Below are 18,031 nucleotides of genomic sequence, written 5' to 3'. Positions count from 1 at the left end.
TGCACACATATGTTCACTGTAGCACTATTCACAATAGCAAAGACATGGAATCAACCTAAATGCCCATCAATGATAGACTGGATAAAGAAAATGTGGTACATATACACCATGGAATACTATACAGCCATAGAAAGGAACAAGATCATGTCCTTTGCAGGGACGTAGAGCTGGAAGCCATTATCCTCAGCAAACTAACGCAAGAACAGAAAACCAAACACTGCATGTGCTCACAAGTTGTAGCTGAATGATGAGAACGCATGGACACATGGAGCGAGGACAACACACACTAGGGCCTGTCAGGGGTTGGGGAAAGAAGAGCATCAAGAAAAATAGCTAATGGGTGCTGGGCTTAATACCCAGATAATGGGATGATCTGTGCAGTGAACCACCATGGCACACATTTACCTATGTAATAAGCCTGCACACCCTGCACATGTACCCCTGAACTTAAAAGTTGAAAAAAAAATTACTTGTGATTTTGTTTTGTATTCTCTGCTAGGTGTAAGTTTCAAGAAGGCAAGGACAGGGTCACTCTGGCTCACCACTAGATTCCCAGCCATTAGATATATGCCAGGCATATAGTAGAGCCTCAATAAATATTTTTTGAATGACAGAATGGGTAAATAAGTGAAAGCAGACCATGCTTTCTGCAAACTCCCAAAGAAGCACTGTTTAATTTTTATGTAGGGTCTATGCTATTTTCTTGCTTAACCTTTACTTTAAAACTAAGCTGTATATGCTAAAAATAAAATGACTTTTGTAATTGGACATAGAAAAGATGGTAGTTAGTGGTGAGCAGGGGAAGATGAGTGAATTTCCATTTAGGGCTACAGAACATCCAGCTGCCAGGTAATAGATGGTCCTAAAGCTCTTTGATAGTTTGGTTTCATAAAAATGAGACTAAAGTCCCTTTCCAAGTATTCCACCATGAAGTCTCAGAGAAAGCTTTAGAGCTGGTAGTTCTAGATGGGCTTAATGGTTAGTCTTTATTTTAAAAGAAACATTTTTTTTTTTAATTTCTCCTTTTATTGCCGATTTTATACTACTCACAGTTGCCCTTAAAGAGTAATCCAATGAAAGGTGAAACAGTTATATGTGCAAAAGGAGAGTAGATATAGAGAAAGAAAAGATGATGGATGATGCAGATTGGATTTGAGACTTTTAATGTGAAATCTGATCTGCATGTCAACCATGTTCCTTTAAGATTCGGACTGCAGTTTTGTGATAGTCCCTGCCTTGTTCTATCTTCCATAAAAGCTTAGGAATTTATGATTACTAGCGATTTGATGTCTTTCTCTTGTTAGTTGGAAACTCAAGTTTTGTGTTCATAGATTTCAAATTTTGTATGCCATTGTATCCTTGTACTTGATACACAAGCCCGATAAGCTGAAGTTTCCATGATTCTCATTATAGGGTTCAGAAGACAGCACTTTATTTCAGGTTTTTACTGGCCTCCAGAATTCTCTTCATCTTCTAATTTTAAAATCTTCATTTATTAATATTGCCATTGATGTGGAAATTATCTTTTTCTATCTCAAAGGAATTTTAAAGTATATGTCAAATATATCTGAAGTTAGGTTACTTTAGTTATGTTTTTTGAAATGTTTACTATTTTGAGAGTTCATTTGCTCCGTTACTTTATATAGATTTTCTAAATATTGATGGCAAAGAATGAATAGACAAAGAACATCTGAAAACTAATATTTGTAAATCTAGCACATTTTTAATGTCTAGAGCATTAGGACATTTAGAAATCATTACACTGCTGATGAGTATTTAACTTTTTAGTTAGAGGACTGATTTTCCTTTTTCAGATTAGGACATTAGGATCTAATTAGAAAAATGCCATGGCTAGGATGCATAGAAACCTCTTCTAATTGCTTTTATAAACTGTGCGAACTATACATAAGGAAGTTTTTTGAGGAATGATTCATTGAATTTTCATGACTACATACATTCACATATACACACACAAAATTTTTCCACTGCATTCTAAAAACAGAAACTTTACTAATGAAAATCAAACATACATAGAAATTATTGTGAATAAAATTAAAAATTATGCTTAAGCTAGCCACCTAAAGTTATTTTTCATTTGGTATATTTCCTTTCACACTTATTGCCATTCACAATTTTTTTCTTTCTCTTTTTTTTTAAGACACGGTCTCTCTCTGTCTCCCAGGCTGGAATGCAGTGGTGCAATCATAGCTAACTGCAGCCTCCACCTCTCAGGCTCAAGTGATTTTTGCATCTCAGCCTCCTGAGTGGCTGGTTATTTATTTATTTAAGAGAGATGGGGTATGGCTATATTACCCAGGCTGGTGTCAAACTTGGGCATGAAATCCTCCCACCTCAGCCTTTCAAAGTGCTAGGATTACAGGCTTGAGCCACCACACCCAACCCATTCATGTATTTTATAAATTTATTTTCTATGGTTGAGATAGAGGTTTTGTATCTATTTTTTTCATTTAACTTCTTATCTCAAGCCTTTTCCATTTCATGAAGACATATTCATAAATTCAATTTATTGTGGCTCTTCACTGTCTTATCCCATGAAACACTGTATATGTGCTTAATACTCCTCAAGTGCTAGAAATTTAAGTTATTTTTCAGAAATTATAAACATTTATTTGCATAGATCCTTGGGTTTCTAATTTTTTTAATTTTAGAATAGATTCATAAAATGAAATTATTGAGTAGAATGGTGTGAACATTTTTAAGGCTTTGGTACACATAGTAAATTCTTTCTAGGATATTAATACTAATTTATATACCCACTTGCTACAAATGACAAGGCTTAATGTATTTACTATAAAAGAGGTCATATAAATAAATAGAAAAAAAAAGTACTAATAGTAAAATGGCTTACAAACATGAACAGAACATTTACTAAAAAGAAAATTACAGAGAGACATCTGCACTTATATGTTTATTGCAGCACTATTCATAATAGCTGAGATACAGAATCAACATAGATGTCCAACAACAGATGAATGAATAAAGAAAATGTGGTATACATACACCATGGAATACTATTCAGCCATAAAAAAAGAATGAATTCCTGTCATTTGCAACAACATGGATAGAACTGGATATTATGTTAAGTGAAATAAGCCAGGAACAGAAAGTTAAACACCATATATTCCCACACATGTGGAAGCTTTAAAAAGCTGATTTCTTAGAAGTAAAAAGAAGAACAGGATTCTACATGCTGGGAATGGTAGGGGGAATGGAGAGCTAGAGAAAGATTTGTTAAAGATTACAAATGTATGGCTAGATAGGAGGAAAACCACTGTAAGAGGACTATACGTAACAATAATATGTTATATACTTTCAAATACATTGGAAGATATTGAATGTACCCACCAAAAAGGAATAATAAATGTTTGAGATGATGAATATGCTAATTATCCTCATCTGTTCACCGTATATTCCATGTATCTAAACATCACTACAAATATGTACAATTCCAATTTGTCAAGTAAAAACAATTTTTAAAAAATAAAATTTGGATCCAAGATGGCCAATTAGCAGCAGCTCAGGATTGCAGCTCCTAGTGAAAGTGCAGAGAGTGAGTAGACACCACACTACCAGACGAATTTTTGTTGCCCACAGACCAGGAGATTCCCAGCGGAGGAGCCCCACAGGTTGCCAGCGCAACTCTTTTGGCCGGTGCGGCTGTTTTGCTGGCGCTCCGTCGCAGCGGTTCTCAGTGCAGAGTATACGGGACTGGGTGCCCTTTTAGTTGGCGTTTGGAGCTCCGGGAAGGCAGAGTCACCCATTCAGCTGATTGAAAAGGGGACGGAAACAGGGAGCCAGACCAGGGGATTCCCGGGCAGAAAAGCGCCACGAATCTCAATGCCGCTGTTTCAGCCGGTGCAGTGGGTTGCCGCAAGGGAAATTACACAGATTCCGGTGCCCTTTCAACAGGTGACTGTAACACCTGGGAGAGAATCGACTGTTCAACTAAACAAAAAAAAAAGGCTCTGAGACAGGGAGCCAGGTGATCAGGCTCAGCTGGTCCCACCCCCACAAAAAAAACAGCAATTGGCAACCTGAGGATTGAGAGTTTCACAGCAAGCACAGCTGAACCTGGGAAGGTCCAGCTCTGTGGGGGAGGGGCGTCCACCAAAGGAAAACTAAGAAACAGAAAAAACTTCATCACCAACAAGCTGTACGTCCACTCAGAGACCCAATCTGAAAGTCAGCAATTACAAAGATGACAGGTGGATAAATCCACAAAGATGGGAAGAAACCAGCGCAGAAAGGCTGAAAACACCCAAAATCAGAATGCCTCTCCTCCTACAGGGGATCGCAGCTCCTCATCAGCAAGGAAACAAGACCTGATGGAGAATGAGTGTGATGAATTGACAGAATCAGGCTTCAGAAGGTGGATAATAAGAAACTTCTGTGAGCTAAAAGAACATATTTTAACCCAATGCAAAGAAACTAAGAACCTTGAAAAAAGCTTTGACGAAATGCTAATGAGAATAGACAATTTAGAGAGGAATATAAGTGGATTAATGGAACTGAAAAACACAATACGAGAACTTCGCGAAGTATGCACAAGTTTTAACAATTGAATTGATCAAGCAGAAGAAAGGATATCAGAGGTCGAAGACCAACTCAATGAAATAAAATGAGAAGACAAGATTAGAGAAAAAAGGGTAAAAAGGAATGAGCGAAGTCTCCAAGAAATATGGGACTATGTGAAAAGACCTAATCTACGTTTGATAGGTGTACCTGAATGTGACAAAGAGAATGAATCCAAGCTGGAAAATATTCTTCAGGATATTATCCAGGTAAACGTTCCCAACCTAGCAAGACAGGACAATACTCAACTCCAGGTAATACAGAGAACACCACAAAGATATTCCTCAAGAAGAGCAACCCCAAGGCACATAATCGTTAGATTCACCAGAGTTGAAATGAAGGAGAAAATACTAAGGGCAGCCAGAGAGAAAGGTCAGGTTACCCACAAAGGGAAGCCTATCAGACTCACAGCAGATCTCTCAGCAGAAACCCTATGAGCCAGAAGAGAGTGGGGGTCAATATTCAACATCCTTAAAGAAAAGAATTTTCAACCCAGAATTTCATATCCAGCCAAACTAAGCTTCATAAGTGAAGGAAAAATAAAATTTTTTGTGAACAAGCAAGTACTCAGAGATTTCATCACCACCAGGCCTGCTTTACAAGAGCTTCTGAAAGAAGCACCACTCGTAGAAAGGAACAACCAGTATCAGCTATTCCAAAAACATACCAAAAGGTAAAGAGCATCACCATAATGAAGAATCTACATCAATTAATGGGCAAAACAGCCAGCTAGCATTAAATGGCAGTATTAAACTCACATATATCAATATTAATCCTAAATTTAAATGGACTAAATGCCCCAATCAGAAGACACAGACAAGCAAATTGGATAAAAAGCCAAAACCCATCAGTATGCTGCATCAAGACCCATCTCACATGCAAGGATACACAAAGACTTAAAACAAAGGGATGGAGGAAGATTTACCAACCAAATGGAGAGCAAAAAAAAAAAAAAAAAGTAGGAGTTGCAATTCTCATCTCTGATAAAATATACTTTAAAGCAGCAAAGACCAAAAGAGACAAAGAAGGACATTACATAATGGTAAAAGGATCAATGCAACAAGAAGAACTAATGATCCTAAATGTATATGCATCCAATACAGGAGCACCCAGATACATAAGGCAAGTTCTTAACGACTTACAAAGAGACTTAGACTCCCACACAATAATAGTGGGAGACTTTAACACCACATTGTCAATATTAGACAGATCAACGAGACAGAAAATTAAAAGGATACCCAGGACTTGAACTCAGACCTGGAACAAGTAAACTTAATAAACATTTACAGAACTCTCCACCCCAAACCCACAAAACATACATTCTTCTCAGTATCACATCACACCTATTCTAAAAGTGACCACACTTTTAGAATAGGAGGAAGTAAATCACTCCTCAGCAATTGCATAGCATTTCACAGGTTTAAATGAAATATTGGTTGGCTGTTTCTTTGTTATTTTCCTCCCTTATTCCTTCCTGTCTCCATAAAAAAAAAATGATAATAATAAAATAAAATTTAAATATCCATGATATTTAAATATATATGAATGAAATTAAAATAAAATGCTATTGTAAGTATGATAAGCTATTATTTTGAAAATATTAAAAGGTAAGATGCTAACAGAGGAAGCTGGGTAAAGAGTAGTAAGAAACTCTCTGAACTTTAACTTTTCTAAAAGTCTAAAATTATTTCAAAAGAAAAAGTTAAAAAACTAATTTACTCATATAATGGCTTTGGTTCCTAGGTTATTCAGTATCTTTGTACTTATTGATATCACATAAATAAGCTGATGTACTCCCAGAAATCTTAAATGGTGCATACCTAACTAGTTTTCTCAAGTCACACTTCTAGTATTAAAAAGCAAATATGGTATATTTTCAATGCATGCTCTTATTTATTGTATAGTTCTCTGAACTCACTTCATATAAGCTTTATCTCATTTAATCCTGTCTATCCTAGGAAGCAAGAGGTAAAATTATCATGCTCATTTTACAGATCAGGAAATGAGGGCTGAAAGGTTGAATGTCGTGCAAAGTCATATATGCTAAAATCTTTTATTTTATTTGGTTTCATTTATATGATATGTCCATTTGGCAGAAATGGATTACATTTTGAAAATGAATGTTTGTCTTTATTTCCAGCCATCTATGGTGTTCCCTTTTCAACAGATGAGCCTACAGACATTATACCACGAAGCTGTCAACTAACGACAGATGTTCCACATGTCACACAGTTGCTAAACATGACTAAACTTCGCCAGACTGAAATAAAATTTGGAGGCCATCCTCTAAGATCAGCAGAATCAGGTACACACTCAGGCACCTAAATTATAAGTGTAATATGTCTGCATCTCCCCCATAAAGTGTGATTTCCTCCAAAAAGGACACTGTCCCTCATTCTTCTGTATCCTTAGCACTTAACAAAGTATGCTTGCCACAAACCAGGGCAGGGGCTACAAACTCTGATCACTAACAAGGCCAGGAGATAACATAAATGAATAAAGTGTGCTGGTTGCCTGAGTATTTGACGCATAGAAATATTTTCAGCTTCAGCTGTGAGAGAAATGGTCATGGTATTATGGGAAACATAACTTTAACAACTGTGCAAATAATACATTAAATAGCAATTCACACTGAGCCCCTGTGAGGGAGTTGTAGGGAGTAGTGGGGACTGAAGCCAACTGGAAGTGCCCTCAGTCTAGAAGGGAGAGCTACAATTCAGTTCTAGCCAGTGTTGCCTTTCAAAACGGCAGGCCCAGTCTCAGTAGATCTTGGATTTTTTTCAAGAGGAGCTGGATATTCGAATGTTTATAATAAATCTCCCAATTTTAAAACATTGTCTAAAATTTTTCAAAAACATTCCATGGTCCAAACAAAACATGTTGGGGCTGCCAGTATTCTACCTCTGTGATAGACACTATAGCTGTTGACCAAATGAATGAGTAGTATTTACAAATGAAGAAAATTAATATTATCTAGATGCGTGGTTCTCAACTACCTACTTGTTAGAATCACCTCCTTACAGGCTAGAGACATTTTTAATGTTACATTTTTTTTTTCTGATATCTGTTCCCTAGAGATTCTAATATAATTGGCCTAGGATAGACCACTGGATCACTTATCCCACAAAGGTCGTCTGATTCAGGTGACACTCACAGACACTGAAGTAATTCAGAGAAAGGTTAAATGATGGTGGTAATCACAGGACATGTAGGGAGGAAGAAGTAGATCTTGAAAGTATCCAACCTATACTTATATACAAATATATATTACATAAATAAATACTTAAATAAATAGATATGAGATTGTTGGAAGTGTAAGATGGGGCAGAAGACTGAGCAAAGACAAGGAGACAGCAAAATGGGTGGATAAGTTTACTGAAGGAGTAATAAGAGGAAGGGCCTTAGTAAGCAGAGTGACTGTGCTGGAAGAATATGAGAGAAATGGGCTTCAGTTTTTTAAGGTAGAGGAATGATAATTTCTGTTTTAAGAAGTTGAATTTAACAGCAGGATTCAAGGTGAATTTTGAAATCAAGTGAGACCAGAGATTAAGGAGCACAACTAAGATGTCTTTGCAGCAATCTAGGCTTAAAATGGCAAAGGCCCAAACTCATAGTAGCTATGAAAGTGGAAAACAATGGCCCTGAGAGAAACTGCAGGAAAACTGGCAAGACTCGGTGATTCTCAGGTAATAGATGGGAGTGAAAGAATGGTCAAAGTTTGAGGGAAGTCAAAGGAGAAACAAGAGAAAGGAGATAAACATGATATGAAAGTTTCAAAAGTGAACTCATTGTATTCTCTGTTCTTATTTCATGTTCATTTATTCTTGGGGTATTTTCTGTATGTCAATCTTCATCAGTATTACGTGTCCTAAATTGTATATTCCCAGAGAATTGGGACCCGTTCAGTAGCCTTTTCAGTATAAATCCTGGCAGACAACTATGTATAAATAGGCCATACATTATTTAACCCTTTGTTACGACATTTTCAAACTTACAGAAAATCCAAGAGAATGTATGTTGAACAATCCCCATGTACCCATTACCTGCTTCCACAATTACCAACTTTAGGTAGGACTTTTTGATAGCAACACAGGCACACACAGTTGAGAATTTGTATGCTTACTATATATACTATATTTAGACAGAGAGAGACACTGTATACAATCCATGATTATTAAAGACCCTTTAGAAAATATATACATAAAAGGATTAAAAAGATCTCACTACCCAGACAGCCATTATATACAGTTTGGGTCACAATTCAATCTTAATGGAAGATTTACCACAGAATAAAATAAGTAAGAGTGTGTTCTGTAACAAATGCTATATCTGTATCTAACATGCTGTGATAACTCTGAATAACAATGCTAAACTATAAAGCATATCAGATAAATGTTTGCAATTGTAAATGCTCTTTTTTTCTCTAGCTTAATGTTTTAAGAATTAATTATGTCTTTAAATGAAAGTGCAAGTCTATATCCAGATATTTTAAGTGTCTTTTTCAAAGTTCAATAACACTTATAATGTGTGAAATTAAATGGAAATTTGAATAAATATTAATTGCATCATTAATTTAATGTTATAAACACAAACTTTTTCATAGGGCATATTTGAACCCAAGTCATAAAAGAGGATATTAATATATATTTTGCAACTTCCATAAATGGCCTCTCAATGCATAATAGGGAACTTGAGTCATATATACAGAAATGAATAATTATCATCTAATAGAATATTTCTTCTGCTCTGTGAATCCTAATTATATTTATATTCATTGGTAACCATAGGGTTTATGATTGCTCTTCTTAAATAAATCTCATTGCACATGTATGCCAGCTAAGATTACACAAACATAAGTTGCACTTTGTGTTTCTCTTTCTGTAAATACTTTTCAATTGCTGATTTTGACATTTGTGAGCTTTGAAGCTTACTATCAGTGAATATAGTAATCATTCTTGTTCTTTGTGTAAGCTGTTTGAAAGGTGTAGCTAATGAATAAAGCCCAAGGACAGGCTTTTTAATCATGGGAAAGCCAAGAATTATTTCTTCATTTGAACTACTTGTTTTTGTGTCTTTCTAAAAAGTGGACTCCCCACAATGAGATTTGAATTGCATGAGAAAATGTGTTCTTTTTAATTGACTATGGAGTACTCATGTAAATTGTAGTATTTTATTATAAATGCACATATTGAGAGACCCCAATGAAACCTCTAGAGAAAGAAGTAGCTGTTTTCTGTGGATGCTTTCTAGTGTTTTCATACAAGCTGAAAAGAAAACCTAAAAACTTGTAACTGTTTTGGAGTGCATTTTGTTGAATAGCATATAACTTGATCAAACACATTTAATGAAACTAATAAAATAATTGTGTTTCCAAAAACCACACATTTACACTATTCACTTTGTAAATTCCCAGTGCAGATTAACTAATGACTATTGTGGAAGATTGTGGAATCTGATGATCTTTCATTAATAGGACCCCAGTTTAATTGAACCAGAGAATCAGATCTGATTATTGAAGTTGAGCATTCAGCTACTAGTGACAAGATGCAGAGGTCCAGTAAGCACAAATCAAAACTAGTAATTTACTTAAAAATTACAAGGCAGCCTTCCCAAGTGCCCTCCTGTCCACAGCAGCCATCTTACTGGATTTTTACTCCTTTTTAAGTCAGAAGAGACTGACGTCCCTAGCTCCTAGCACAATTGCAAATGGGTAAATTAATGCATCAAGCAAAACACATGAAATAAAAAAAAAAAACACATGAAATAATCATCTAACTATTTTTGGCAGTGGTGAAATCCTTATTAAAAATTCTTCTCTTGGTTATACACTATGAAAGCAAGATTCAAATTTTTTAAAATCCACTGTGAAGTAGGATAACCTAAAAGGAAAAGGAGTTAGATTCTGACTTCAGAATAAACCAAGACTCTCATTAATTTCTTCTTTTCTAAATTCAAATTCAGACTTTTGCTTAGCCTTGTCTTAGGATTGTTGGTTGAAGAGATCTCACAATTTTTAGTTCCAAGGTGTGATAATTCAAAATAAACTACATCATCTCTTATGTTTGAATCATGTATCCTCTTTCCTATCTTCAATAAAAGTGAAACGTAACTAATGACATTCCTTTGTTTAAAAAATTTTAAGTGTAAAATAACATCCATTAAATATGGATCTTATTGATCAGTATCTGTGGAATCTTATAGAAAAATGTCAAAAACCATTTATAGAGTGAATTTTAATTTTTCTGTAAATTTTCTGCCAAATATTGAAAGAACTTTATTAATATAAAACATAATATTAAATGCATTTAGTCAGTTTGACAATTGTGTTAGTTTAGCAGGACTGACTCATACCTACCTTTACATTTCTTTTTTAGGTGTTTATGACTACATTGCTTGTAATAGCAAAAACCTGGAGACAAACTACTTGTGTACAGTAGGGAATTGACTCAATAACCACACAATAAGATATCATTGCAGTTTTACTAAGAATGATCTGCTCTGCCTGTGATGGCCTGGAAAGGTCTCAAAGCTGTGTCAGTCAGTGAAAAATAGAAACCAAGAATACTGTTTCAGTATGATCTCATTGATAGAAATAAAAAAGATAGTTACCTACGTATGATATATGCATAAATTTTTTTAAGGAAACACAAGAAACTTGATAATTACCTTTGAGAGCAGGGACTAGTGGAGATAGGAGCAGTAAGATAAGGCTTTTACTTCTAGTTTTATATCCTTCTCTATTACAGAATTTTAATTTTCCAATTATATTCATGATTTATGTAAATGATTGTATTATGTCAGAGTAATTATGGGACATTTCTAGTTTCTTCTTTATACTTTTTTGTATTTTGAAAAATTCTAAGACGTTGTAAAATTAAAATACATTTCTCTGTTTAATATCAATATTTTAATTAAAATATTTAATAAGGAGGAAATCCAGAATTATTAGCAAAGTCTATGTATAAATATTAAACAACTTTTTAGTTTATGGTTTAATAGGGAAATATATAATATATGGTTGTCTATGCTATATCAGTATGAATTTTGAGATATTTTAATTGAACTTTTCAGATACTTTTTCACTACTGGTGAACTCAGGCCTATAAAAACTTTTCAGTGACTTTTCAGATACCTTTTCACTACTGGTGAACTCAGGCCTATAATAATCAATACCCTGCATCAACCCCCAAGACACTCTTTCTGCCACATCACCCAGTTTTTACTTTCAGCACAGCATTTATCGCTATCTGATATTTTCCTGTTCACTTGATTGCTTCCTTATTGCTGTCTCCCCCACTAGAATCTAAGCCTGAAAACTGCAGGATCCTATTTATTGTTGTATTCCTAGCACCTAGCTCAATGCTCAGTAACTTCCAGGAGCTCAGTAAATATTTGTTGATTGAGTAATTAAATCAAAGAATGAAATACTAGCCAAATGATTTGAGCAGATAAGGGTATTTAGCAATAAATCATCATCATTATAATCAGAGCTACCATTTAGTAGTTTTTATTGTGTTCTAAGCACTGAGCCCTTTATGTAGTTTATACATTTAATCCTCTCTCACACCCTTTTATGTAGATACCATCATAATCTCCCATTTAAGATCGATACATAGTAATTGTACATATTTGTGGGGTACAACATGATATTTCAATGCATGTATAAACTGTGTAATAATCAAATCAGAGAAGTTAACATACCCATCACCTTAAGCATTTATTATTTCTTGGTGATGAGAATTCAAAACCTTTCTTCTAGCTGTTTTGAAATATACAATACATTATTGTTAACTCTACTCAATAATCACCATTTTGTAGATGAGGAAACTGAGTCTTGCAAAGATCAAGTAGTGAGCAGTGGGCCTGGGATTTGACCAGGCAGGCTGCTTTCAGAGGTGCATTCTTAACTGCTGACTCCCTTTAAGCAATTTCTCATTACCATAATAGTTTTAAGCATCATTTTCCTAGAAAGCCTTCTTCTCTTCTTCTCTTGCCCTATTTCCAAGCCCAAATGATGGAAATTATCTACCATGGCTTGTAAACAAGCTGTGCTGGTTATCCAAAATGGAAAGTTTTCTTGAAATTATAAACTTGTTTTCCTAAAAAAAAGTTTATTTGCTCATTAAGAGTAAAGAAAAAAAGTAGGCCAATTCTGACTTTTTAATACATTAAGAGTTTATGAAGAAAAGCAATATCCTGTGCTTTATTACTTTTTATCTTGTCTAAATATCCTAACTTTACACACAAATGATATTTATACATTGTCTAAGGCCCTACTCTAGTTCAGAGGAGAAAAAGATCTAGTTTTAGTTTTTAATATTATTTTATTGCCTTTCAAAAGTGTCTTAAACTTTTTATTAAGGAGGTGAGGCTAAGGTCTGGTTTTAATTATTTGCAAAAGTTGAAGACATTTTAATTACCCAGGGCCCTTCCTGCTTTAGTCATTTGCCTATTTGCTTTTCTTTTCATTGGGCTTTCTGGGTTTACAGACTGACAGTCCTCCAATAGGTCTAAAAAAGCTTTTAATTAAAATACTTTGCATTGGGCATGCACTCTCAAATTAGCTACAGTTGCCCTACATTCTGCATGTGCCTGCTTGCCATGTGTGTGTTACCTGCCTGGCACTGAAGCCACTTCAGTTTGCCCTGCTCCCTTTTTCCTGCCCTCCCTGGTCCCCACAGCCCTATTTTTCCCCTCTGAAAATGGATATTATGGTATTATGTTCTGTGTTGGATTCCTCATAAACCCCATTAGTCCTCATCACATGCACTGAATTATCATATTCATGCAGTTTTGATACTTGATCTATATAATCATTAATAAACCCAGTTTTTCAGGTAGCAAAACAAAAATTTTAAGTTAGATAGCTTTACAAAATTGCACAGAAAATAAGTAGGTATGGGAAGAATCTGCTTCAATGACCTCCTGATCCACAGAGGGCATCATCATATGTGGTTAAAACACACACACACACACACACACACACATACACACTAAGAGGCATTCGGGCACTTGGCTTCTGAGCCCCCTGCTCTGAGTGTGGACAGATCTCTAAACATTGTGAGCCTCAGTTTCTTCTTCTGTGGACATGGAATTATAATACTGCACAGGTGATTGGAAATTGCAGAGAGACTGAGCATGTATCCTGATATTCATCACCCTTTAAGTCTCAAGCTGAAAGTTATTATTCTGACCTGAAAGACTAGATACCAATCTCCTGTTAAACACACTTAGAACCTTTCGAACTGTTCCTTCATAGCTCTTATCACAGCTATAATCATGTAGTTATTTATAAATTACTTGCTTTAACATCCATCTGCCCCATTAGACTCTGAGCGCTTTGAAGGAGGTCGCTGTGTCCACCTTACTCCCTGTCTTACACAGTACTAGAGCAATACCTCCCGACCGAGTGCCTAGTGTGGAAGAAGAAACGCATAAATGACTGTGAACAGACTTTGTAAACTGTTACACACTATTCATGATGAAAGATATTAATAGCATATTTACTAGGTATTAGTAACATATTACTCCCTACTGGGCGCAGCATTTAACATGTTACATGCATTGTTTCATGTACTCTAACAAAAAATGCCATGACTTCAGTGCTATTAGTATCCCAATCTTCTGGATTAAGAGATGAAGTTTAGAAAGGTTAAGTACCTTGCCTAAAATAATACTGCTGTACACAATCAGCCTTTTTTGTATTTGATGCATTCTTTTTTTTTTTTTTAATTCTTTTTTTTTTTTTAGACGGAGTTTTGCTCTTGTTACCCAGGCTGGAGTGCAATGGCGCAATCTCGGCTCACCTCAACCTCTGCCTCCTGGGTTCAGGCAATTCTCCTGCCTCAGCCTCCTGAGTAGCTGGGATTACAGGCTTTGATGCATTCTTAATAACAATGCACATATACTACAATGAAAAGTAATCCAATTCAAAGTCTGGACTTTTGGTACCAGCTTTAATTCTGATTTGATTGTTGATAATAGATGTAAGTCTTAAGCATGACCCCTCAGTGATTAGAGTTAAAAATTCAGCAGGTTTTTCTGGTTAAGCTTTGAAAACCGTGCAAACTTAAATGACGATAATAATTAGAACACTATATCTTGAGACAAAAATGAATATTTATTTTTCTAAAAGACAATTAGAGAGTAGACCCTCAGGTTTTACAATCTAACTACAAAGGCATGTACCCCTCAGTAAAATAGCAAAATAATTAATGGTAACATCTCTGACCTACACCAAGTTCATTTTGTGCAAACTCAAGAAAATGAAATGCCTAGAGCATGACTTTAATCTAATCTTGATTTTTAACCTTATATTATGCATATTGATATCAGTTCTTAAAAGAGCTCCTCTTAGAATTCAAAAGCATGCGTTTCTTCTTGTAGTTTTCTTTTATTAAGATTTTTCTCATTATGGAAACTTCGTCTCTTCTACTTTTTATTTTAGAAACCAAAGTTCTAAATTACTTTTCTTAGTAGATGTTAATTAGGACCCGATTATGGTAGATGCATAGCACAGTACATATTTATAGAGATAATTGTGACAATATGATTATACACAGATTTATTACAGTGAAGCAGGATTTAAGAATTGGTGTGTTCATTATAATAACAAGTTTAACGAGGTCTATTAATTAAAGAGACACTAAATAGTGGAATACTGGTATACTTTGTAGAAAATAAAATGTACCAAAATGTGCAAAATTTTAAAAAATAAACATTAATTTAAATATGCTGTGGTAGATTACTCTTTAAAGAAATTCCATAGTAGATAGGATTATGAAATATAAAATGTCTGTTTTCTGTGATTTAGGGGATGATAGCATATCAGGTGTGGGCATATCTTTAATAGACTCTGGGTGTCCACTACTAAGCAAAAGATTCCTCTAAGAAATTTGAAGTATTTTGGAGTTTTAATTTTGTTAATAACTATGAACTGGTTAATGTGTTCATTTTGTCAAATTTTAGTTGGAACTGTGTCAGTATGATTTCTAATAGACTCCCTCCCCACAAAAGTTCTATTTAATTTTTATTTTTCCATAATTTTGGTGAGATTTATCCATTGCCTACAGTGTGCTAAGCTGGGCTAAGCTGATGGAGGTATATACAGTGCCAAATTTATGGTCTTTCTGTAAAGAACTTACATTAATTGAAGGGAAACTTGCTTATAGACAAAGAATATGATATAACATCAGGAAATTTTTCTTGTAAAATATTTTAACAGAAAAATAGGCCCTTATTTGAACATTGAGTTCCCAGGATTGGAAGAGAGAAGAAAGGCCCTGTACTGGTAAACTCCTTCCCAGGCCCGCACCATGTCCCATGTAGCCCCTCAGTACTCTCAGCGGCCATTTTTCTCTGACAAAATTAACATTTGAGAAATAGTCTAGAATTTGTTCTACTTAGTCACAAAAGGCACAAATATTGACTATAATAGATTTTTCCAGTTGGTCTGGAACGTGAGTGTCATTTCTTCCTATTGTCAATTGTGAGAGACTAACTTTTATTTACTCTGATTGGGTATTTATAAATGGCTGGTAAAAAAAAAATACATCTACACACATAGCCAAGTCTATGTGGTAACACTAGGAAATTTCATGTGCAATCCGAATATCATCTGACTGTGGTGCCGTAGCACTGCAGCTGTTGAGAGCTTCATCATTTATGTGAACATCAGCGTCTTGTTCATTGTTATCCCTTCTCTCTCATCCCTCACATCCTGGAGTTGCCTAGACCTGTCCAGTCTTTCTTTTTGATTCACACATAAAACCCCCAGGTAGATTTCTCTTAAAATGAAATTCAAACTTTAGTTAGACATATTTGAGTGATTTAATCCAACTTCCCTTCTGACTCATGTCATTTAACAATTCATTCATTTTGCTCAGCAAGGAAGTATTATGTGCCTATTCTGTGTCAAGCACTGGGCTAGGTGCTGGCAGTTCAGGGTGACAAAAGCAAGCCACTGAGTTTATATCTATTGAATCACACATTAATTAGAGAATCCCATGGACAGGTATAAAAGTTCAATTCTGACAAGTTCTATGAGGGAAAGTTTATGGAATGGTCTATATTAGAGGAACTTACCTTAATCAGAAAGGTCTGCAAAGACTTGTCTGAGGAAGTAATATGTGAGTTGAGGCACAAAGGCCAAGAAGGAAAGGAAAAGCCTTCATGTAGGAACAGCATGCACAAACCGTCTGGCAGGCAGAAAGAACTGAGAAGGCCCATCTGCCAAGAGAGTGGAAAATGAAAGGTTTAAGACACTAAGACATGTCAGAACATGCAGGGTTTTTTTTTTTTTTTTTTTGAGACGGAGTTTCGCTCTTGTTACCCAGGCTGGAGTGCAATGGCGCGATCTCGGCTCACCACAACCTCCGCCTCCTGGGGTCAGGCAATTCTCCTGCCTCAGCCTCCTGAGTAGCTGGGATTACAGGCACATGCCACCATGCCCAGCTACTTTTTTTGTATTTTTAGTAGAGACGGGGTTTCACCATGGTGACCAGATGGTCTCGATCTCTTGACCTCGTGATCTACCCGCCTCGGCCTCCCAAAGTGCTGGGATTACAGGCGTGAGCCACCGCGCCCGGCCAACATGCAGGGTTTTGTGGGCAATGTTAAGAGCTTTCATCTTACTCCTGAGAGCAACAGGGATGTCATTCAAGAACTTTAAGTGAAGGAAAGAGAATGACTCAATTAGATTTATGTTTGTATAAAACCTCTCTGTCTGCATTTTGGAGGAGGGATGGCATGGGACACCAGAGTGAACACAGTAAGTCATGTGAAAGGCTTTGTCATCATCCAGAAGGAGGAGGATGGCTTGCTTGGATGTCAGTGCTGGTGGAGAAGATGGAAGGAAGCAGACATGGATTAGATATGGAGAGATTGGGGGAAGGTGTCAAGCATGACACCTGGGTTCTAACTTTTCAAACCAGTTGGATTGTGATTCCATTCATTAGACCAGGTTTCCAGTTTGAAGTGCCTTTGAGACACTGAAGAGGAGCTGGTAAAGAGGCTACTGGATGTAAGGAATGGAGCTTGGAAGAGAGGCCTAGGCTAAGAGATATAAATTAGGGAGTCACCTGATGTCTGAATCTGCCTGACAGCATCCAGAATAGCTATCCAGACTTCTGCTTGAGCACCTTCAAAATGACAGAAAACTTACCACCTCAACAACCAGACATGTTTAGAGAAAGATGACCCTTATATTGGACTCAAAGCTTCCTGAAGTAAATTCTACTCATTAGTTCTGATTCTGCCCTTTAGACAAATGGAATTTCTCTCCTACCTAATAGGGCTTCAAGAATTTCAGGAAAACTGATATGGTGTATAGCTCCTCACCACATCAACATCTACCTCATATCTTCTATCCAGCAAAAATTCTTTCAGTTCACTTCAGCAATCTAGCCCCTGCCCATATCTTCAGACTTACTTATTACAA

At 35.8% G+C, this 18,031-nt stretch overlaps 1 protein-coding gene across 8 annotated transcripts in view; it reads left to right on the top strand.

The window, feature by feature from the left end:
* Nucleotides 1–18,031, top strand: part of CFAP20DC (CFAP20 domain containing) — a 350,823-nt gene that overhangs the window by 167,989 nt on the left and 164,803 nt on the right. For all 8 annotated transcript variants that reach the window (XM_012462831.3, XM_012462830.3, XM_012462834.3 and 5 more), the window contains one exon: nucleotides 6,734–6,898. In XM_012462831.3, coding sequence (XP_012318254.1) covers nucleotides 6,734–6,898 — 165 coding nt within the window. The remainder of the gene's footprint in view (nucleotides 1–6,733; nucleotides 6,899–18,031) is intronic.

Source organism: Aotus nancymaae, unplaced genomic scaffold (genome assembly GCF_030222135.1).
Source record: "Aotus nancymaae isolate 86718 unplaced genomic scaffold, 86718_ANA_hifiasm-v0.15.2.pri h1tg000067l, whole genome shotgun sequence".
In the NCBI taxonomy this organism is placed as follows: domain Eukaryota; kingdom Metazoa; phylum Chordata; class Mammalia; order Primates; family Aotidae; genus Aotus; species Aotus nancymaae.
This window is presented reverse-complemented; position numbering and strand designations above follow the sequence as displayed.